This window comes from Lolium perenne, chromosome 4 (genome assembly GCF_019359855.2).
Source record: "Lolium perenne isolate Kyuss_39 chromosome 4, Kyuss_2.0, whole genome shotgun sequence".
Lineage (NCBI taxonomy): Eukaryota > Viridiplantae > Streptophyta > Magnoliopsida > Poales > Poaceae > Lolium > Lolium perenne.
Window position 1 is genome coordinate 247,540,931 of NC_067247.2, and position 22,785 is coordinate 247,563,715.

At 43.4% G+C, this 22,785-nt stretch overlaps 2 protein-coding genes, 1 long non-coding RNA gene and 1 other non-coding gene across 4 annotated transcripts; 2 read left to right on the forward strand and 2 right to left on the reverse strand.

Annotated features, from left to right (window-relative positions):
• Positions 1 to 2,260: 2,260 nt before the first annotated feature.
• TRNAM-CAU (transfer RNA methionine (anticodon CAU)) lies at positions 2,261 to 2,347 on the forward strand. Its single transcript is given in 2 exon segments — positions 2,261 to 2,298; positions 2,312 to 2,347. It is a non-coding gene; the product is annotated as a tRNA-Met (tRNA).
• Positions 2,348 to 2,589: 242 nt separating this feature from the next.
• LOC127332355 (metacaspase-1) lies at positions 2,590 to 4,502 on the forward strand. The gene is made up of 4 exons (XM_051358629.2): positions 2,590 to 3,255; positions 3,361 to 3,691; positions 3,781 to 4,096; positions 4,182 to 4,502. Exons 1-4 carry the CDS (start codon positions 2,844 to 2,846, stop codon positions 4,239 to 4,241), a joined length of 1,119 nt encoding a protein of 372 aa, XP_051214589.1. The 5' UTR covers positions 2,590 to 2,843; the 3' UTR covers positions 4,242 to 4,502.
• A 3,401-nt stretch (positions 4,503 to 7,903) lies between these two features.
• On the reverse strand, positions 7,904 to 10,086 carry LOC127329978 (uncharacterized). The gene is made up of 3 exons (XR_007869075.2): positions 9,999 to 10,086; positions 9,854 to 9,914; positions 7,904 to 9,774 (listed from the first exon to the last, which is right to left on the reverse strand). It is a non-coding gene; the product is annotated as an uncharacterized lncRNA (long non-coding RNA).
• An 8,939-nt stretch (positions 10,087 to 19,025) lies between these two features.
• LOC127332354 (uncharacterized) lies at positions 19,026 to 22,241 on the reverse strand. Its single transcript, XM_051358628.2, has 13 exons — positions 22,112 to 22,241; positions 21,941 to 22,022; positions 21,399 to 21,611; positions 21,187 to 21,270; positions 21,047 to 21,102; positions 20,830 to 20,965; positions 20,586 to 20,682; positions 20,419 to 20,485; positions 20,205 to 20,303; positions 20,000 to 20,089; positions 19,762 to 19,916; positions 19,567 to 19,674; positions 19,026 to 19,401 (listed from the first exon to the last, which is right to left on the reverse strand). The coding sequence occupies exons 3-13, from the start codon at positions 21,607 to 21,609 to the stop codon at positions 19,233 to 19,235; spliced, it is 1,272 nt and encodes a 423-aa protein (XP_051214588.1). The 5' UTR covers positions 21,610 to 21,611; positions 21,941 to 22,022; positions 22,112 to 22,241; the 3' UTR covers positions 19,026 to 19,232.
• Between the last annotated feature and the right edge of the window lie 544 nt (positions 22,242 to 22,785).

Sequence of the window (22,785 nt, forward strand, 5' to 3'; positions counted from 1 at the left end):
AATAAATAACATGACAAACGGAGAACTTTTTTACTCCCTCCGTACCATCAGAAGTGTCTCAACTTTTACCAAAATTTAGATATATCTACCTACTAGATAGTGTCTACATACATTTAAATTTTGATAAATTTGAGATATTTTTGGTGGGAGGGAGGGAGTACATTTAAATGTTTTTTCCAACCACATGAATTTAGTTCTGTTCGGTGAAGCAGTGTGCGTTGGGTATGTTCAGTAGTACGCAAAGCCGGCCCAGGCTAGTTTCTCCGGCGTCCTTCCTGGGCGAGAGAGGCCCGTGCTCCACGCAGCCGTTACCGAGGAGCACAAGCTGATCTTCGTATTCTTCGAAAAAAGAATTAGGAAGTTCCCACGAGTTGCTTCACGGTCTAGACCAAGCCAAAACTTCCCAGTGACCCCGTGCAGAATCTTCTTTTTTTTTTTGCGGGTAACCCCGTGCAGAATCTTCATGTACCAAACGGTTTGGTCCAGATTTGTTTGACCATATGAACGGCAGAACGGCCAAAGATCGCAACCACGTGCCAAGTCCTGGGCAGTGTGTGAGGCATCCATTTTTGGTCGATCGGTGTCACTCCAACAATTATTGTCCTTGCATTAAATACATTGTTTCAATAATGGAGAATTATTGTACTATTCAATCTATTTTTATATTCCCTCTATCTTATAAAACATATCTTAATTTTATTTAAATTTAAGAACGTGTACATGTTAAATAATGTCTAGGTACATTTCAAATTAGATAAAATTAAGATATGTTTTATGAGGCTTGAGGGGGGGCAGTAGAGCAACTATTCTCTTTGTTCGTAAAAGAGTGGATGTCTACGGTCCAAAAAATTCAGATATACATGTATGTTGGGATTTTTGTTGGCTTGCGTTTAGGTCCTCAATCCACGCGTCAAGTTGTGACCATCTCTTACGTAACCGATGATAACAAGTGGTACCAGAGCATTTTGTGTTATGTAGCGTTGACCAAAACAACTTTTATGAGTTTCTCCAACATGACCTATGATCCTACTATATGGTTTCATTGGTTCAAGGAACAAATGGAAGACATACACCCGCCATTTGTGGTGATCATATATATCACCACAACAAATTATGACCTTGTAAGACTTTATGTACTTTCTCTGTTTATAAAGGATTGTCTTAACTTTGTCTAGATATGCATGTATCTAGATGTATTTTAAAGCATATAGACATATAAATTTTAATAAAGTTGAGATATTTTTTTATAAACGAAGGAAGTAGTTAAATTTTTGACAGATTCCTCCCTCTGTTTCCGGTGCTAATTCAAAACATTAGTACACTGTAATGTTGAGATTGATGGAGTTGTCATAGACAACGTTGGAATGATTGGAATAGCATTTTTTAAGAAAGAAGCGAACACCCATATAAAATGTAGGACTTGAATCCGATTGAGCAAATTCTACACAAGGGAGGCTAACCAACTGACCTATGTAAATCTGCCGACGTACAAATTTGTTCGGTGTTCTCCGCACCATAAATGTAACGCATCACGCGTACTGTTGTACTGTTCTACTGCACATCCATGTCGGGTATATGCGTGGTCAAGCGTTCGGCTGCGCGTTCGGTTAATTTGGTTAATTCGGTTCGGTTAATACGGTTTTTAAGTAAATACAATTTCAGTACTTTGATAAATACGGTTTCGTATAAAAATATCATACGGTTTCGGTAATAACCACAAAATATCGGTACGGTTTCGGTAATAATCAAACTAACCAAAGTTGACACAAATTTTTGAACACCGCATAAATTATAATGACATATATTTCATATATTTTATTTTTGTGATTGAACGGCAAAAATACAAAAAAGTGCGGCCAAAATAAAATTGTAGCCAAGTTTAGATGTCCAACTTAGGACCAGTGACCAAAATAGCAAAAACATCCACACCTAAATCACCACGCTGGGAGGGTCTTCTCTGTGTACATTGAAATGTAAAACTTATATGGACGTAGACTGCAAAGTTCAGCTAGACCAGGGAGGAAAATTCGTCACTAGCTTGAATATTTGGTTTCTTTTGATTTTTAACTGAATTAACTGTTTGACATATGGTTACCTAACTTAAAACTGAAAATAGTCCTTAATTTAGTTACGGTTAGATTTTTTCCAGTTCGGTTTTCAGTTTCGGTTCGGTTATGCACAGCTGGCTCAAGCGATTACGAATTTTGCTACGTGCCGAACATATTGGTTAAATATGTTTACTTGAAAATGTAATGCAAACGGGGTGGTGGCGCAGTTGGCTAGCGCGTAGGTCTCATAGCTAAAGCGAGTGATCCTGAGGTCGAGAGTTCGAGCCTCTCTCACCCCAACTTTTTTGTCTTTTTTTCATTTTTCAGTGTCGTTTTCGCATGCATTCCCTTGTCTCTTCTGACCTTTGCAATGCTCGAGTTTCAGGCCGTCCTCTTTGGACATGAATACGATTCTGTCTTACCCTCACGTCGAAATGTCGAATAGAGCATCGAATGCTCCTCGGAATAAAGTAGACACGGCCGAACCGAAAGGTAGCATCATCAGTACGTACAATCACCGTGTCATCCACCAAGCATCACATTATCGCCATTGTCCAGACTCCATTACTCCAACGCGACATATACCTCCCTTCCTTCTCGATTCGAACGAACACTGATACTAGTTCATCATCTTCGACACCTTCCAGAATGTCCGCCTAACCTATCTAGTCTGACCGTACACGGCGACACACACCGTCCGTCGCTCGGCCTACACACAGGTTTTGACAGTACGCCGCCCGAAAAGAACCGGCCGTCGACGGCACCGAGCTGGAGGCAAGCACAGACCTCTCACCCATGGCGGGCGGGAGACAGACGCGGACGACCTGGTGCAGCCGCTGCGGCGCGTACCTGTCGGTGCAGCCTGGCGCGCGCTCCGTCCGCTGCGCTCTCTGCCACGCCGTGACACGCGTGGAGCACCACGGCGGCCTGCACCAGGCCGTGGGTTTCATCAAGGGCCTGTTCAACGCCTTCGGGTCCCCGTCGCAGCCGCCGCCCTCGTCGTCGGGGTCCATGCGCGTCGGCGACCCGTACCGCCTGCCGGCCAGCTACCCCCATGCCCGCGGCAAGAAGCGGGCGCTCCTCGTCGGCATCAGCTACAGCTTCACCAAGTACGAGCTCAAGGGCACCGTCAACGACGTCAACTGCATGACCTACCTGCTCCGCGAGAGGTTCGGCTTCCCAACCGACTGCATCCTCGTCCTCACACGTAAGTAAACAATCACCCGTCGAGCCATCCTAGCAAATTCTGATCGTGTAGATCGTCTCAACTTTGGTGGTTCGTTTTGTGATCATCTATCTATTCTCTGGACAGAGGAGGACAAGGACCCGTACCGTGTGCCGAACAAGGATAACCTCCGGCTGGCGATGCGGTGGCTGGTGGAGGGCTGCACCTCCGGCGACTCCCTGGTGTTCCACTTCTCCGGCCACGGCATGCAGAAGCTGGACAGCAACGGCGACGAGGTCGACGGCTACGACGAGGCCATCTGCCCGCTCGACTTCGAGGACCGCGGCGTCATCCTCGACGACGAGATCAACGAGACCATTGTCCGCCCCCTCGGACCGGGCGTCAAGCTCCATGCCATCGTCGACACCTGCCACAGTGGCACCATCCTTGACCTCCCCTACCTCTGCCGCATATCCAGGTACGCACGACACCCTATTTCAAATTTCCGTTTACGCGCTAATAAGCCGAGATCCTGAAAAAAATATCGATTTTCTACGACGCGCGAAGAACTGGGTACTGGCAGTGGGAGAACCACAACCGTCAACCCGATACGCCGAAGGGCACGAGCGGCGGCCTAGCGATCTCCTTCAGCGGCTGCGGCGACAGCCAGACCTCGGCTGACACGACGGCGTTCGCCGGCTCCACCTCAACCGGCGCCATGACGTACAGCTTCATCAAGGCGGTGGAGTCTGATCCGGGCACCACCTACGGCCGTCTGCTCAACGCGATGCGGGCCACCATCCGCGACAACGGCGGCGACTCAGGCATCCCTGGACCCATCGGCTCCTTCTTCCGCCGGGTCATCACCTTCAGCTGCGCACAGGTAGTCCATCAGTTAACTCGCCATTGAACAACCGAAACATGCTAGCCAAGCATCGATCCGTAACTTCTATTCACCGATTTTGCAGGAACCTCAACTATGCGCGTCAGAAGCATTTGACATCTACAGGAAGCCGTTTCTCTTGTAGTTAAACCAGAAGCTGTTCCCATTGGCGGCACACTTGATAGGCGTCTTATATACCTGTGATCTATGGAAAAAAATTCTGATGAATCATACATTGCGTGACCAAATTAGGCGATCCATACAACGAACACAGTCACACTGTAATTGTGTTGTGTCATTTGAAATTTTGAATTCTGATGGAAATATTATGTTCGCGGTTCTGACAATATCACCGTGTAACACTATCAGTGTAACTCCTTAGGCAAATACTCCGTCAGTTCCATAACTTTTGTCGTGGTTTTAGTTCAAATTTTAACTAAAATTACGGAACGGAGGGAGTATGCTAAAAGAACTGAGGTAGCCAACCTTTCAAAAAACATATTACATATACACATACCCTACACTAAATTAAGAGTGAATTCAATCTAGTTTCTAGTTGTGATATTAAACGGGCTCTGTAACCTGATTTTATTACTTCTATTCATACTGATTGCTAGGCTCGTGTTTGCTATAAAAGAAATACACCCAACATTTTGCAATCATGTCAATCCGGCGACCTATACTCTCTCCTTTTTGTGGGGAAATCTCGCAAACTACTCACCCCGCGGGCGACGGGCGAACCCTAGCCGCCGCCACCCCAAGTCCTCCTCCTCCCTCTTCCCCGGCCGGTGCCCGCGCGGTGCCGGCGGCGGCGGGGCTGACCTTCCCCGCGGCGCAGCGGGGCGCGGGGCCCTTGGCGGCGCGGTGCACCTCGGCCGACGGCGGTCCGCGCGGCGGCGTGAGACCCGCGCGCCGGGTGGGAGGAGGAACGGCGGCGCAGCCAGTTGGAGGCGGAGCAGCGACGGCGGGCGGCGCGGACGGGACCTGCTCGGCCCAGATCTGGCCCAGTTCGGGGCCCAGATCGGCTGGGCGGGTCTCCTGTGTTTCGGCGCGCCGGCAGAGCTCCCTGGCGGCGGAGATGGTGCGGCGGCGGTGGATGGGTGGCGTCGGTGCTTCGGCCGGCCTGCTGCAGCTTGGCAGTGGGGCTTTACGGGCCTATTTGGGCCCGACCGGGCCAACTTGGGCCTGGTTTGCCCCCTTTGCCATGTCCGGTCGGCGACCGCGAAGGCGGTGGAGGTAGTTCCCTCCCGCCCGGTTGGGGTGCCGCTACCCCCGTCCCTGCCCATGTCGTCTCTTCCTCTAGGCCGTGTTCCGGTGACCACAGTGCGACGGCGAGGGCGACTACAAGACCGTGGTGGCGTGTGCTGGTGGGTGGCCTGTTTGGTGGAGCACGTCGGAGCGTTCAGGGTGGTGGGTTTGGTGGTCGGGAGAAATCCGTGTCGGCATGTTCGACTCCGACGCGGCGACGCCTGTGGGTGCCGCCTTCCTTCCTGAAGGGCGTCGGATGTATCCCTCCCTAATCCCTTCCCCGTACCGGGGGAAACCCTAGGCCGAGTCCAGGCAGCAGCGGTGTCGTCGTCGTTCCCTTGTTGAAGGTGTTGCTTGGTATGCGGCGTCTCGGCGTGCTAGGAGAGTGGTGGTACTTCTTCGGAGGGCGCAACGGTTGCGGAGTCATCATCATTTTCGTCAATCTGCCGGTGTCGGCATTAGTTTCTTTTTCGTTTCTTTTTCTTGTCGTTTGGGCTTGGTTGTGCTGCGGCCCCAGCTGTTTCGTTGTATCGGATGGTTGCTATATTAATATAGCGGGGCGAAAGCCTATTTCGAGGAGTCTCATGTTTATTTCAGATTGCATGATGTTGTTTTAGTAAGCTGACTATGTTCTAGCCAGTTGCATACACGTGATCGTGGCATAGAGGCAGATTGGCAAGAGAGAGCAGCACATAGCGATAGAGATTGTGTTGCGCAGCGGCCAGATTGCAAGCCATAAGCAGAGTAGTTGCATGCACGCGTTGTTAGAATTAGTCAATTATTAGTTAGTGGAGTCTCCATGTTTAGATCAGGATGGCCAAGCTAGTGTGGCCGTTACGTTAGCTTCAGCCGTGTGCTGAACGTGCGCATGTAGCTAGTGATGAGTAGAAATCGGATCAGGCGTTGGCTTAGCCGAGTCTACATGTTTCCCTTTATAAACATTTTGTATTCAGCTGAGTTCAGTTAAGAGAATAGAGAGAAAAGGCACAAGTGTGTGCGGTGCCACAAAAGTTCTCTGCGTGTTCTTCTTCCTCTACATACGTGTGTGTCGAGAGTCATCTTCAACCTCTAGCCAAACCTGTCAATTATGTGAAAATGTTTCTCCCAATTGGGAGAAATGAAATCTGCACTCTCTAATCCGAACAAGTGATAGTTCTCAGCAACTTGTTGCTGGAGTGTTTGATAACTCATTAAGTTACTATTTTGAAGATTGCCATAGCAATTAAGTTTTCGAACCCAAGGCAACAATAAATTATGTTGATTCATATCAAAGCCTTTTGTTCCAAGCAAATTGGGATAGACTAGATATGAAACCCAACAGAATTAATATCAACACTATAGTTCTTCGACATACTAGAATTCTTCACCGTTCGAAATAACTTGGATTTGTACTTAACAGGTAATTCAGTTATAACCAATATCTCTCACATTTCAACACTACTTACACAACCCATGTACATTGCACATCTGAATATCTAAAATGTAAGCTTGTCAGTAGCTTCTCTTAGTTGCTCAAGTAGGACCTGAAATACTTCACCCACATAGCTCTCTCTCTAGAAAGAGATAAACTTCTTGGTCCGTACCTAAAATGCAAGCTTGTCAGAATAGTTATTTTACTATGCGATTCTACACTTTACTAACTAAATTAAGTGAAATGATCGTATGATTCTAAGAAGTAGAATCTAAAATTTTACGATTCCAAAAGTTAAGATCCTACGATTTATGATTCTACCGTAGAGGTTTCGATCAGATTCAGAATCACGATTCTGACAACTTTGAATACATCACCAAATGTATGTCGGGGCACTTTTAGGAAGCTAACATTAATCCATCATTTATACAAATAGAACTCACACTAATCCATCAATTATACAAATCATGAACAAAAATTGAGCAACTAAGAGAAGCTTCTGACAATGTAGAGGATCAAGAAGTTATTTCTTTCTAGAGAGAGAGCTATGCGGGTGAAGTATTTCAGGTCCTACTTTATGAATCAACTAGATCATTAAAGCGCGCGTTGCCACGCCCGTCCATGTTTATAGAAATGATAGATATGGTGTTCAAACAAATAGAAAGTTCAGCCTTTTGTGGAAAAATTGAGAAGTAAATTATTTTTATTTAGTGCAGACTTGGCCTTAAACGTGTTTGATGTCAACATTTTTTTACAGGACAAATGAATGTTTTAGTATGCTTTCATCTCGTTCGCTTAATTAAGGGATAGTGGAAAGGTATTTACATGTTATGTTGTTCGGTTACCGTCAGTTATGTCCTTTAATTAATATATTAATCAATACATTGGCACCTGGAATGTATATAGTGCTTTGGCTAGCAATTTATAAAGAACATACTGAATACTACCTCTGGACGCAATTAATCGACGCGTCCGTCCGCTAATGATATGCCTGCACAGCACTCCCTCCGCGTCGATTAAATCCGACCGGAGGGAGTACATTTTAAGAAGAAAAACCATGCATATCCAAGAACATATATATGGAAAGAGTGGATAAGAAAATCTAAACCATTCAGGCAGATGTGACCTACCAAATCTTCATAAACTACTAAATCCAAAGGAAGTCTTTGCAGTCTTTACATAACAGAGCATCATTGTTTGACACATACCCTTGGCAAAATATTAAAGAAACTCATTGAACTCTAAATTGAAAACTTAATTTTTTATGTATACTTACTACTTAGCATGATGGTAGTAAAAGAACAATATCTGGTGCAATGTAAACCTGAAATTTGAAAAAACATCATCACCTACAGGCCTACTCAAGTGAGTTCCCACATGATTCTGCCTAGCTAATTTAGTTTATCATACACAAAGATTTTGTAGTATTTTTACATTTTGTGGAGGCTATAAATGATCCTCTATTTATAGTTAGTACAGCATATTCATGTTAAATTAGTACTACTAATCTCTGATCACCTCATCTCACTCAGGAAAAACAAATGTAAAGTAGCTGGCAACGGCTGGTGTAATGCTTCTTTGTAGATCATTTACCAAGGTTATCATTATTTAGGTTTAGAAAAAAGAGGCTAAGATGAGGGTGAGAAATCTGACATACCTATATTAGTCCAGTTGTACTATTTTCACCTCTTATCACCAGAACCACAACATAAGCATGCCTACACTAACCTGCAAAAGGAAGTACCATGCAATCTCTTCCGGACCAGGGACAAGTCACTATGGTATTTCACGAGTAAAAGCATGTACGTAACTGCAATCTCTTCAGGTGCCAGGACAAGTGACAATGGCCAACTACAGAAGGCAAAAGCCTGCCATCCAAAGTCAGTGAATCTGCCAACAAAAATACTAAATGTCATGTTAATAGACCAATTATTTGCATACCATTCTTTCCACTGACTGAATAATGTCATGTCAATGAATCTGCCAACAAAAATGCTAAATGTGATGTGAATAGACTAATCAATTCAGAACATTCTTTCAACTGCCTAAATAACATCACATCGATAGCAGTATCAAGATCAAAGCATTAGACATACCAATGTCAGATTTCATGCAAAATAGCGCCCAGTTGCAGCTCCACCCACTCGGATGTACAGTCACTTATACTTATTTCCTTAAGAGATTGAACAAAACTTGACATGTACATGTGCACTTATGCACAGATAAAATAATCCTTTACATCTCTTGATTTTCCTCGCGGGTGCTTAGTTTAATCCAAAAAAATAAGGTGTAAAATGTAGGATATCATTATGAGAAAATTAACCACTATTTTGATGATTACAAAATTAGCACTCACTGAAGATCAAAAATGAAAGGAAATTTAAGTGGAAAAATATTGAACACCATGGCATGTACATGTGCACTTTTGCACCGATAAAACAATTCTTCACGCCTCATGATTTTTCCTCGCCAGTGTAGTTTAATCCCAAAAAAAGGTGTAACCTGTAAGAAATCAGTCTCAGAAAATTAGCCACATTTTGCTGATTCCAAAATTAGCACTCACTAAGCATTAAAAAATGAAAAGAAATTTAGGTGGGCGAATAGCTTGTCGTTCTACTTCACTGGCTTCATGATTTTTTTGGGGGAAAATATGAACTCGATGGTGTAAACAAGATTGTCTACATTTGCCTCACCTTGAGCCATACAAACAAAATAGTTTTGCTGTGAAAAATTAAAGGTGAGTTTCAAATATGAATACACTCTCATCAAGACATCAGCCGTGAGCTCACCAACATGAGCGTCTTTGCCACTTTCTCCATGAATTCCACCCTTTCATGTGGAACTTTTCTTCCCGTGAATTGCATCAGTGGTAAATATTCGAGAGAAATGCAGCTAGTCAGATGGAGACTACCAATGCATCGGAGAAGGCAGTTTAGATCAATTAACCATGGCTCCTTTTCAAGTTGGGACTCCTTGACGGATCGCAGCCTCACAGTCGATCTCTCCATGCTGGCGGGCACTGCTCCGAGCAGGGTTTCACACTTCCATACAACAGATGATGGATCAAGGACTAAAAATAGAAACATAAATAAGCGTACCTTCCCGGAAGCTATTGCCGCAGATCCAACACAGAAATCCCAACTAAGAGCATGACAATCCCTGAATCTAGTACGTACGCAACATATATGAGGACCCGGCTAATAAGAGAAGACAATCAGACATAACCAAACGTACTTAGCTTACCAGGGAAGATTAAAAGAGGAATACGGTCGAGTTTAATTCCATCAATACGGCGCCGGCGGCAGTTTTAGTTCCGACGATATAGAGCGACAGAAACCGAAGGGGGGAAGACTAAAGTGTGCTCGTGATGATAGAAGACAGAGGAACCGCCGCAAAAGTCACCCTCGCATCTAGTGTTGAATGGGCCGTGCAGTTCACACATCTCGGCCCGATTCGCCACAGGCCACCCAGTTCAGTTTTCGGAGTAGCGGCCCAAGAGACAGCAGATGAGGCCCAGAGACGTCAAAGCGCTGTGAGCAGCTGTAGCTTGATGCGTTATACTGTCTCTTAATTTCTGAATCATCACTGTTCTATGGTTAGTGATTTTGTGTTAATGATAATGCAGTACATTATATACCGTAACTCACTGGTGTTCTTCTCACACATAACAATGAATCAATGGTTTTAAGTTCAAAATGTAGGGAGTAGCTATAAGTAGTTAAGCATATCATGCCCTTCTCTGAAAAATTATGTTTTTACTGATATTTTTATTATAATTTATATTGGTTGAGGCTTGTGTTGTACATCTGTATTAGTCAAGTACACACTTACTAGTTGGCACTAGTATTTGATAACTCCTATTCACCCTCTAGTAACTATATCCCAATCTTACAAAAATGAAGCAGAATCTTGGTCGTGATTTCATTCCTAGACTACATCACGGCGATGACAGGGAAAACCATGGTCGCGCGGGTCTCACCGCAGACTAGATCAGCAAAACCGCGTTGCAAACTGCAGAAAACACGTCGCCTGAATTGCCTCATATGTCACAAATCCGTGATGTCACACGAGGTTGACAACACACAAACATGTTCTAGATTTCCTCCGGTGGTCCCCCCTGCATGTGTCGACCGTCCCTACGGGATAATCCGCATCAACGAGCTCTTCACATGTGGAAACACGGACCGTATCAGATAAGATAAGGCATTGGGCATCGATCCCCGAGCGGATATGCGCGATACCGAAGCTAATTCAAGCGCAACGACACCAAACTGATCAGGAGCTGCGCCAGGAGCCATGTATGCATACTACACGACATGTGTAGTGTATGAATACAAGGCTTCAAAATTGTAAAATATAGCCTAGACAATACAAAGACATGGATGGGTATGTAAATCTCACTTCAGGGGAACCTAATAATTTAGAAGAGGCCATAAAAAATAAAAATTGGGGAAATGCCAAGGATGAATAGTATCTAGCACTTATAGAAAATAGAACTTAACATCTAGTTTCCCAACAACAAGCATGTAAAATATCATAGACTGCAAGTGGGTTTAGAAAATTAAGAATAGGGCTGGTGGTAGCATATATAGATACAATGATCGCCTAGTTGCCAAAAGCTTCAAACAAAAATATGTCACTGCCTTTTAGTTGTAACATCCCAAATTTCAAATCAATAAAGAAAGAGAAATCCAATTATTCAAATTTTGGAACTAACAAAAACTTTTAATATGTTACATAGTGTGCATAGTGATCATGCATGTTTGGTTTGACTTATGCCATGATTGCTTGCTTGAGTGTTACTAATACATCTAAAACCCTCACACTTGCTATTTGAGATCAAAATGAAATAGAATAAGCAAGAAAGAAAATAAAAGGGAAAAACCTTATGTGAGCAAATGGCCATTTTGCAAATCCTCAACCAAGGCCACATTGACTTGTGCCAATGCTTGGGAAACCTCAATAGACCAATAACAAACATTTTTGAATCAAAGAAACCCAAATCAAAGCAAAGGAAAATTCAAATCTTGATCACATATGATAATGGTCAAAATTGGAATTTATATCATCATACCCACTTTGAGCCCCTGGATTAAGAGATTCTTAAACCAAACTCCCCCAACTCTTTCCACCTCATCCAAGAGCACATCAAGGTGAACACTTTGTATGTTGACCAACATGGTTGACTCTGCCTACTTTGCTTAATATAAAATTGACAAGTGGCAACTTTGAAATAAAGAGTAGATCATACACATTTTGAGATTTCACAAACCAGCACCATTTTGCACACCACCACCACCATTCTACTCCAAATATTATCCAAATCAACTCCACCAAAAATCTCTGCAAAATTCAAAATAATTCTTCATGCGGCCATTTCATCGAACACATGGCAGACACCAAACTGGATTTGACACACACCCTTTTAACCAGTGGATTCTTGCCTAAACCCCTTTTGCTTTGTGATGATTATTGATCTCCTGGACCAAAGCAAGTACTTGCCCTTGCTGATTAAAGTGAGGAGAGGCTCAGAACCAACCCATGCCGTGCTCATGCCGACCCTCATGCCATCTCTTTTCTCTGATCCTTTCTCTCTTTTCCTTCTTGTCCTGGAGCATCCCCCTGCACCCTTGATCATCACCATGCACAACCCTAGCACGGGAGAGGCTGGCATTGGCCAGGCCAGCACGCGCCCAGAACGCCCAGGCGTGCCAGCCGGCGTGATCACCACGCTCTGGACGTGCCAGAGCATGGGCAAGACCCATCGCCTCCGTCCTCCCCTACTCTTCTCCCTCTGCATCAAGCACCACCACCTCTCCAGCTAGCGCGTAGACACGCTCAAGCGCCTGTGCGTGCACCGTCACCGTCGTCCTCTTCAAAGATTCGCCGCCAGTACCGTGGCAGACTCGACATGATCCCGAGCGATCCCGTCACCTTTTCTCTGCGCCGGCGAGCCGTTGAGCATCGCCATGATGCTGGCCATCCCACGCCGTCCTTATCTCGCCTCCTCGCGCACCAGAACGGCCGCGCCATGCTCGACCCCCACCGGCACCCGCAGCTCCCCTTCGCCGCTATAAATAGGGCACTCCCGCGCCTCCATTCTCCACACCCACAACTTCTCCTCCCATCCCTGCTTCTCCTCGAACAAAGCTCTAGCCACATCATCGCCGGAGCCACCTCAATTTGACGCCGGAGCCCGCCAGTACCCGCAGATCATCGCCGACGATTGGAGCCACCTCGAGCGAAGCCACTTATACCTGGAGCCTCGCCGTCCACACTAAGGATGGCAATTTTACCCACGGGTACGGGTACCCGCGGGTACCGTACCCACATGGGCAGGGTATGGGTACACTTTTATGCCCATGGGTAGTACCCATACCCTGCCCGTTAAGTCATGGGCAGGGCACGGGTATAGCCTCGTACCCGCGGGTATACCCATACCCTGCCCGTTTATTGTTAAATTCTTACATGACACGTCTATTTCTGTTGACTTATGAGTTAGAATATGAGAATGTAATTTTATATTATGTTAATTATTATGTACTCAACTACCTATTATTAAGTTGAGATAATTAAAAAAATTAATCGAAATTGTTATCGATAAATGTAAATTTGTGATTGATATGTGTACAATTTAACCTACCCATCGGGTACCCAATGGGTACGGGTACCCGCTGGGTATGGGCATGGGTAAAGTTTTATACCCATGGGTACGGGTATGGGTAGAAGTTTGTACCCATTGACTATACGGGTATGGGTATGGTATTGCTCTACCCTGCCCATACCCTGCCCATTGCCATCCTTAGTCCACACCAACGTCGCTGCGCACCTCGCCAACGATCGCCGGAGCACCGGTAGGCCCTCCAACCCCCTAGCCTTGCCGCCAGAGATGCCGGATCTCGTCGGGGATAACGACGATCCACTGCCGTCAGATCCCCTTCTAATCCTGCGTCTCAGATTCACCCGCACCCCTTCGCGTGTTATGATTCACTGACTGGTGGACCCCATCGTCAGACGGCCTGCTAGCGTGAGACGCACAGTGGGCCGGCCCAATTTATTTTCTCCCCTGGGCCAAGTCATTTTCCCGCGCGAGCTCGTTCGTTTGAATTCGAATATTTGATTTTAAATAAAATTCCTTTCAGATGCCGTATTCAAAATTAAATAGGATAAAATCTACTGCACCAAATTTGACAAATTTTATATATTTGAAAAGCCTGTAAAATTATCTATCCAGCCACACCAGTCTCAACCTTAGATGTGTTGTAGAAATAATGTGGTAAAAATAACAAGTCAGGGCCTTTTCCAACTTCAAACATTATTTAAAAATTAACCATAAATGATTTTGAGTTGATTCCAACTCTCAAAAATCACATTTCATATTGTCTATCTGAATATGTAAAAATATGACATGGTTTATTCATATGATCATGGGATAGAGCAAAATAATGGCTATGTGGCCATTTCTAGTCCATTTAAATTATTTCAATTAATCTATTTCAATAGTATGAGAGTTACTTTCTCATTTAAATCATTATCTTAAGTAGTCCAATATGAGGTAATGACCTTAGTATGTAGCACCTCATATTTGACCACTTAATGATATTAAATTGTTCCATAGTAGTATTTAAATTGCATGAGATGGAGTATCTCATTTAAATCATTTTCCCAAATGATAATTATGAAGTGTTGACCTTGGTCAACATGTGTTCATACTTTGTTATTTGAGGAGATTAAATCTTAACAAGATATAATGAGAGGAAATTACTTCTCAAAGATAATAAATAGAAACTCTAATAAATAGTGTAATGAGAGGAAATTATTTTTCTTAAATAAGAAAACCAAGTCAACCACCATATAAATAAGATTGTGATGTTAGAATAGCTTGTGTGAACCATTTGTGTGTTTAGTCTAGCCCTTAAGCATTGTTTGGTGATTGTATACCTCGTATTCGTTTATAGACGCTAGTACCGAGGAATACCAGGAGGAGGAGGTCTACGAGGAGGAAGAAGAACACTTTGATCAATACACCACTCAAGGGAAGCTATACTCTTGCAAGCTCACAAGTGCAAAGCTCTACTAGAGCAAGGCGCCATTACACTTCTATTTTGTTTAAGGATCCAATCCCAACTTTTATTACTTGCAAGCTTTTACTTTATTTTACCAAAGTTTACTTTATTGTTAATCTTGGTCTAAGTATAGATGGTTACAAGAACATCAAAGTTATCCTAGAGAAATACAAGCTAGATTAGCACCCCTCATGACTAGTTGCTAGTGCTAAACTAAAAATGATTATTCCAGATGGGAACATGTGAAAACCAATGAGTTTGAAAACCTTGGAATGATGAGTCATTCTATTGAAAGATTTTGAAGGTGAATATGACATGAATGACATGGTGACTTTGACAAAAACTGATGATTGGGTTTGGATGCGATACCATTCCAATTTTTGAGTACCCCCACAATACCTAATTATGGGTAAGGCTTAACTAGAAACTTATGCGCTTTAGTATGGGTTCCCTCTAAACAAGCGTCATAGGGGTTATGCCGAGGCTGCCTCCGTTGAAAGTGAAATGACGTGAACTGAGGTGAATGTACGACCCAAGCCCTGTGCAGTTCCCGGGATAACAGTTGGCTATCACCGGGAGGCCAAACTCATGGGGAGAGGTGCCTATACTAGAGTTTATAAGTGAAAGGTTATGGTTGATGATTCGCATACTGAGTTATGATTATTCAGGGTTATCCCTGACGGATGTAATCAAAAGTTGTGGCACAAGTGTGCAACCTCTGCAGAGTGTAAACCTATTCGAATAGCCGTGTCCACGGTTACGGACGATTGGAAAGGCCATATTATTCCGTTGTCAAATATTTCTGAAAATGAATGGTGAATTGAATGGTGAATTTTGACTTGAACACAACATGATTGTGGGAATGACACTAATGTTCCCACTTGAGTTAAGTTAGGCAAATGAGGAGTCTTTCATTTAAAATTGCTTATGAAATAAAATTGACTTTATGCAAATAAACTTAGAGCTTAGCACCCCCTTACAAAAATTGATAAGTACTTACACTAGTATTAGTTTGTGAGTACTTTAAAGTACTCATGGCTGTGTCCCTGGCTATTCAAATGGCCAGACTATGAAGAGGAGCAGCAGTATCAGGACGATGGACAGTAGGACGTCTACGATAATTAGGATCATCTCCTAACGTCAAGCGTTGCCTGTGGATTAGATGGACTACTACTTCGCTTCCGCTATGTGTTGTGTTTGTTGATCATTAGATCAACTATTATTGTAAGTGTGGATCATGTGATCTATTATTGTAAGAAGACTATGGTTTGTAATGAATGATGACTTTATGATATGAACTGTTATGTCTCGTAAAAACAATCTTCATGGGATTGCGATGTATGGCATAATAGGCATCCGAACTTAAAAATACGGGTGTTGACATTAGTCCTGTGATCAAGGAGGCTACTATTCATTATCTGCCATCTATTGCAGTATCGAGGGGTGGAGTCTTCAACAATTAGATGTGAAAAACACGTTTCTTCATGGTGTTCTAGAAGAGAACGTATTCATGAGGAAGCTACCAAGGTATGATGTTAAGGAAAAAATTCATTGCATCTATAGACTTGACAAGGCTTTGTATGGACTGAAGCAAGTCCCAAGAGCATGGTTCTCAAAACTCATCACAAAGTTGCAAGCACTTGGATTTTGGCCTTCCAAGCTATCCCATGTGGTTTAAGTGCAACGTGGAAGCTAGTTTCATGGCTGAAGACAAATGTGGAGCTTGGCGAGCAGTAATATCACATGCTCCAAGCTTTTTTTTTTCTTTGCATTTATGTTGATCATGGTTTCTTCCTTCCGGCACCTGGTTTATTACTCTTTTCCCTTTTCTGTCAACATTACTCCCACAGTTTGCAATTTCCTGCAAGGTAGCTAGATAATTTGTAAGTTAAGAATTGAGTTATCAATGGATGCATCTCCTTTATCAAAAATAATATTATTTTGGTGATGCCAAGACCGCCACCAGATAAACATCATTTTATCCCTTTTATCCTTGTCCAGTTTATCCAACAGAATCAGCACCCAATCATTCCTATTATAGCTTAGCTCTATTTCATGTGGTAGGTTCCAAACATCTACCAGACCTTGCCTTAGCGTTCGGGCTTTTGTGCAGCTCATCGTGGCATGATACCCCGTTTCTGCGTCCATCCCGCAAATAGTACAGGTTGGTAGCACATTTGGTAGCCTCCACTTGAACTGCAAGGCTATTAGTAGCAAGTTTCCAAGTGAATTTTTTTACCTTTTGAGGAACCTTGGAGCTCCAGATTATTTTCCATAAACCTCTATCACCGTTACCGTTAGTGCTAGTATTTTGTGTGATATTATTCCTCAAGTCCAACACCAAGTTATAGGCACTGCAAACAGTGAATAAACCATGTCTTTCCAAAGTCCAAGAAATGAAGTCTTCACCCTCATAGTTTGGCAACCGAATTTTTAGAATTTCCTCGGCATCATAGTTTGTAAAAATCCTCTTGACCACATCCTCTTTCCAGGTGTGCTCCTCATGGTTAATCAGCTGTTCAACTCGTCTAATTCTGGATTTAGTGGTATTAACAGTAACTTTCATATCACCCCTTGGGACCCAATTATCTCGCCAGATTCTGATTTTTTTTACCATTGCCAATCCACCAAATAGCACCTCTTTTGAGAAGGTCCAAACCGTGCATAATGCCTTGCCATCCAAGGGGTGGTTTTTTTTTACAAAGGTAGTGCCTGTGAGATCGCCATAGGGGTAATATCTTGCTTTTAGTAGCCTTGCACATAGACTAGCTATCAGGGTAGGCTATTAGACGCCAAGCTTGCTTTACCAAGAGAGCCTGGTTGAAAAGTTGTAGATCTCTAAAGCCCATATCACCCTGACCTTTCCTCCTAGCTTGTTAGTTTATCCCAACTCATCCAATGTATTTTCCTTCATCGTTTTCATCTCCCCACCAAAAATCCCTCGTCAATTTCATGAGCTCTTCACAAAAGCCTTCTGAAAACTTGAAGACACTCATAGGATAGGTAGGAATGGCTTGTATCACTGATTTAATCAGTACTTCCTTGGCTCCACTCGAAGAGTATTTTTCTATGTAGTCAGTGCAACGTTTCTTGATTTTCTCTTTGATTGGCTGGAATTTCTCATCTTTCATGCGTCCCTCTGGCATTACAATACTTAACCCTTACCAGGCTAGATATTTCTTTTTCTGTTAACAAGGTATACCAGTTTTTTTTTCTTGGCCCAAATTTCATTTCATGAAGTGCAAGAAACCAGGCCGTAGTCTAAATATCAAGTACATAGGAATAATACAAGTCTCCAACCAATGTCACGGCTGAAGTTATGTGGGTACAAACCCTTCTTGATGAACTAAAGGTTTCTCATCCTTTAGCAGCTCAACTGTGATGTGATAACATAGGCGCAACTTATCTTTCAGCTAATTCAGTTTCCATGCTAGAGTTAAGCATATTGAAATTGATTATCATTTGTTAAAGAACGAGTAGCTCAGAAATTTTTGACATCAAGTTTATTCCAGCAGGTGACCAAGTTGCAGATGGATTACTAATTAAACTACTCACGGTTCCCCAACTCGAAGTTTTCAGGAACAATCTTAACTTAGATAAGAGGGTGTGTTAGCCTGTTAGTTTGTAACTTAGTATGTACACAGTGGCAGATCTACAGCAAGCTAGGGGGTGCACATGACCTTGGTAGAAAAAATCTTTGTAAAATGACATGTTTTCACCACATATGCACCCTCTAATTTTTTTTTTAATCTTTCGAGGCACCCTCTAGGCACCATGGTTCTAAATGTTCGAACTCCGCCACTGCACGTACAGCAAGATGTATTGCACCGTTTCCATAGATAAGGGTCGGTATCTGGAAAATCTTCTTGTAACCTTCGTTGTAATCCTTTTGAGGTTGTTGTTTAAACCTCCTATGTTAACACACACGGTGTGTCCTCATCGGGGTAAGACACCTTCCACCCATTTCCACAGCAAAGATTTTCTGAACTACATTATTCAACTGAGTCCACTGAAGGGAGTGGCCGTCCAAATTTCCAAGTACTGCATTGCTACGAGTGCAGACTAAGTTCTGACTTCTATGCACATGGTTACTGAGCATACTTAGGCGATTGTATACTACTGTCTCGATGCTTTACACTTCAGTTGGCAAAATAAAATTACCTGATCATGACATGCATATCTGTCTGATGTGCCAGCAAGCAGATGAATATAAGGACACTCTTCTTTTCTATTGATCATTGGCCCTTCTATTAAACATCCAAGAATTACACAGACGGTAAATACTTTTCACTTACACATTAAATCTTTTGATTTTCTATGGTTCTTCCTTATGCATGTTTCAACTAGTAGTTGTGCAACTCCCGTCAATTTTAAGGATATAATACAAGGAAGCATTCGGGAGCCTGAACTCTCATTTTGCTTCCGCTTCTTCGTCCTCGTCCTTCAAATGCTCCTTGAGGCTCTGAATCTGAGGTTGGCAATCGACATTCTCCCAGATTGAATCAGTGCATGGAAATTCGTACCCCTCAGGTCTCAGAGACAGTGGAAACTCCGGAAGATCAGGCAAGGATTGAAGTGCACTGCAGCAGGAAATAAGAGGTGCCACAAACAGAGTAAGAAAATATGCATAAAATGATTGGTCATGCATTGTCCTTGAGCCAAAGGATTTTAAATGAACAAGCTTTCAACTTTGAAATTTATCATATTCAGATCTAGCGTTCATCTGATAGCAGAAGTAAAGTTACCTATTCTTGTCTTGTTCAAAAAGATGTCCATAAATTTGGAATTTCTTGTACGCAACATCTGGAATTTTCTTGTGCATGTTTTTCATGATACCCCAAGGAGGAGGTACCCTATATTCAATTGAAAACGAACGCGTCAGGTCATAAGTTGTATGACTAGATTTATTACTGATGATTTATCTTGCAGTAATCTCAGACCTCGTGATAGGATTTGCCAGACAAAAGCTCAGACAAGCTCTCTTGCTCTCTGCAAGGAGGTCATCAGCTGCAGAGAGGCAACAGACTGCGCTTATATGGTTGCTCGGTTCGCCGCCTTTGTCAAGTACTAGAGCATGGTAGTAATATGCCACTGCCTGATGACAAGATGCAACATTGTTGTAGTACCATTAGTGAGGCATTTATCAAGCTTCAGCAATTGAGGGGTTCTTTGGCCAACCTTAGCATCCATGCATTTCCACTTAAGGAACAGCAGAAGCTTCTTTCCGTACGAGTCACTTGTGTCGCATCCCGACAGACAATAGTGAGCCTGAGGAAAGGGAGAGATCATGGGCCAAACTAGTAAAAAAACAAGTTCATTACGAATGGTAAAAGATGATGATGACATGTACTATGTGAGATGAGATTAGTCATGAACTGCGAACCTGTGAAAAATAGCTGACTTGCTCACATGCTAGCCGTCTCTTTACCGACAATGTTGCCTTCTCACATTCAGAAGCCAATCCAAGCTGTATTTCTACACACTGGTTTTAAGAGTAGATACAGTATACGGGTTTATTTTGTAGAATCATGCACCACAAGCAAATTTGGCTTGACATTCTGAAGAATATATCAAGTGGAATTTTATGTTTACACTACCTGAGCCAATGCCTGAATTGAGATGGCCTCAAGCATACCTTCCTGCAGGTAACTAGGAAAACTCTTCCTGTAATAAAAAGGTGAGCTGAAGTGAGTACTTGATCAATGGCAGGTAGTACAGGTTGATATTTTTTTAATGGGTTTTTGCATCTCAAGTGGGCACATACTTGATTTGTACAGGTATCTGAACAAGTAAGCGATGCACCGAGTAGTCTAAGCATCCAGAGGCCCGGAGCAATGAGTCGACGACATCCTTCTTTGAATCTAAAACATAAAATGCATCATTTCATTAATTTAACTCTGAGTTGAACACACAGAAACAGATTTCACTGTGGTCTAACTATGTAACCCAATGAATATTCCAAAAGTGATGTAATCTCGTTGAGTTGAAAGTATATTCATCGAACTGACCTTCTGAGACCTTCTTTTCAATTCCATACTGCCCGTTCCTTGGAATGAGTTTCAGGTTTGCCTCAAACAATGCAAGCATCGCCATCATGTGGATAACAGAAAGAACTTCATACCACGCGCTCGCGAGACAGCACTCCTAGATTCAGCACTTGATCAACCAATAAGAACATCACCGCGAGCAGGATAATAGTGGCAAGAACTATAGACTCGTAATTACCTGGTCATCATCCAAGGTCCTCCAACTGAATTGTACAGACGCTTCAAGACGGCTCTCTAGCAAAAGCAATAACAGTTGAGTACTATCTATAGCATAGTCTTGAAAATTACACAGAAGGGACAGGCTATAGAAGTTCAGACCTTTCGCTGTTAAACCGAGAACGACCGGCAGGTACTCCTCCAGGGCGCGTTCTAATTCAGAGATAGCCGCCATATCCCCATGATCTGCATTAGAAGATCAACAAAAGGGCATGAGAAGTACCCTTATGAGTTATGGACTCACCCATCACTAGTCAAGTAAAACCAAAGTGATGTGTAATCAGGAAACACAACAGAAGTAGTGATCAACATACAGATATCTTCAGCCAGCAGGACGACGTTGGAACGGAGCGTGGCGAGACGGTCGAGCAGCTCCTTGGAAACCAGTCCCCTGAGCGGATGGACGATGTCGATGGCCACCGGAACGCGGATGGTCGGAAGGAAGACGGCGACCTCCTGTATGACACTGCGGCGCTTCCGGCCCTTCCCGCCCAGCTTGTTGGGGATCGACGCACCGCACCCCATTTCTGTGTTAATTTGGATCAGAAAATTTCCCAGTGCATATCATCAGTATCATAGACTCGTTTTGTCAGAACAAGAATGTAGATGCGTCGCGTGAGTATGTGGATCAAAAATTGGAAACTATAAGCGAGCTCTGGGTCAAATACTAGCATGCAGCAGGAAAGGATCAGCTAGTTAGTAATGAAATGGAGCATCTGATTTTCAATCAGCAGTTTCTAGATCTCTGAAACCACAGATTGAGCAGATGCAAAAGCAATATAAGATGGTCACATGATGCATACTACAAGAACTATCAATACTCGACGAAATCGATGATCCCCACCCCTAGACTTACAATGTGGGCAAGGCCGGAGGCGGCCAGGCAGGCAAGCAGGTTGGGGGCGCCCAGGCAGGAGAGAAGAAGCCTTTGACCCTGCCTGCACACCGGTACAAAAGGGTTTACCCATCGTAGGACTCAGCTTTATAGTTGGCGAAACAAACGGGAAAGCGAACAGAGGACGCTTACGCGGAGGAGACCCGAGCGGCCAATGGCAGCAACATAGCCTTTGTGCAGATCGGAGATATCTTTGGCGTGGAAATACCGAGGAGGAGGACGAGGAGATCACATGGCGCACAAGTGGTGGAGGCTGTACTGGGGTCTGGGGAGCCAGTCAGACAGCTAAACTATGCTCACCGTCGTGCATGGGAACGTGCGCAGTTAACTGCTCCAAATATTATATTTGGAAACGTAGCGGCTAGCTCCAACAAATATCTCTTCTTTTCTCTACTAATAATAAAATTGGAATCGGTGCTGTTGCTATATGAAAAAACCGTCTAGTTTTTCACCCTTGAACCATAAATAGCCTTTTTTTCCTCCATAAGGAGGTAAGGTCAACCAATCTTTTGATCTCTCTACTCCATTATTGAACCTCAAAAGTTGATTCTTCTTCCGTCCTTCTGATTTTTGCATCTTCTTGAGAGTTCAAAGGATATGTAAATCTGCAATCTCCACCAATCAATCCTCTAAGTGAGGGGAACTTTTGGGATCTCGATTTTGGAGTTATTTGTTGATTTCCTCCATTTTTCTTCCTTTAATTTCTAGCACTTTTTTTTTTTACCTTGGTGGGGTTTGAGCGTGAAGTATTTGAACACATTTGGTGTTCTTGCTTTGCATCCTTGAATAGTGTTGATATTTCCATT

Coding starts and splice junctions, on each gene's coding strand:
- LOC127332355 (XM_051358629.2), top strand. CDS start 2,844: ATGGCGGGCGGGAGACAGACGCGGACGACCTGGTGCAGCCGCTGCGGC. Junction 3,692..3,780: donor TACCTCTGCCGCATATCCAG/GTACGCACGACA, acceptor CGACGCGCGAAG/AACTGGGTACTGGCAGTGGG. Junction 4,097..4,181: donor TCACCTTCAGCTGCGCACAG/GTAGTCCATCAG, acceptor CCGATTTTGCAG/GAACCTCAACTATGCGCGTC.
- LOC127332354 (XM_051358628.2), bottom strand. CDS start 21,609: ATGGGGTGCGGTGCGTCGATCCCCAACAAGCTGGGCGGGAAGGGCCGG. Junction 20,683..20,829: donor TGAAAAGAAGGTCTCAGAAG/GTCAGTTCGATG, acceptor TTTATGTTTTAG/ATTCAAAGAAGGATGTCGTC. Junction 20,090..20,204: donor AAGTCAGCTATTTTTCACAG/GTTCGCAGTTCA, acceptor CCCTTTCCTCAG/GCTCACTATTGTCTGTCGGG.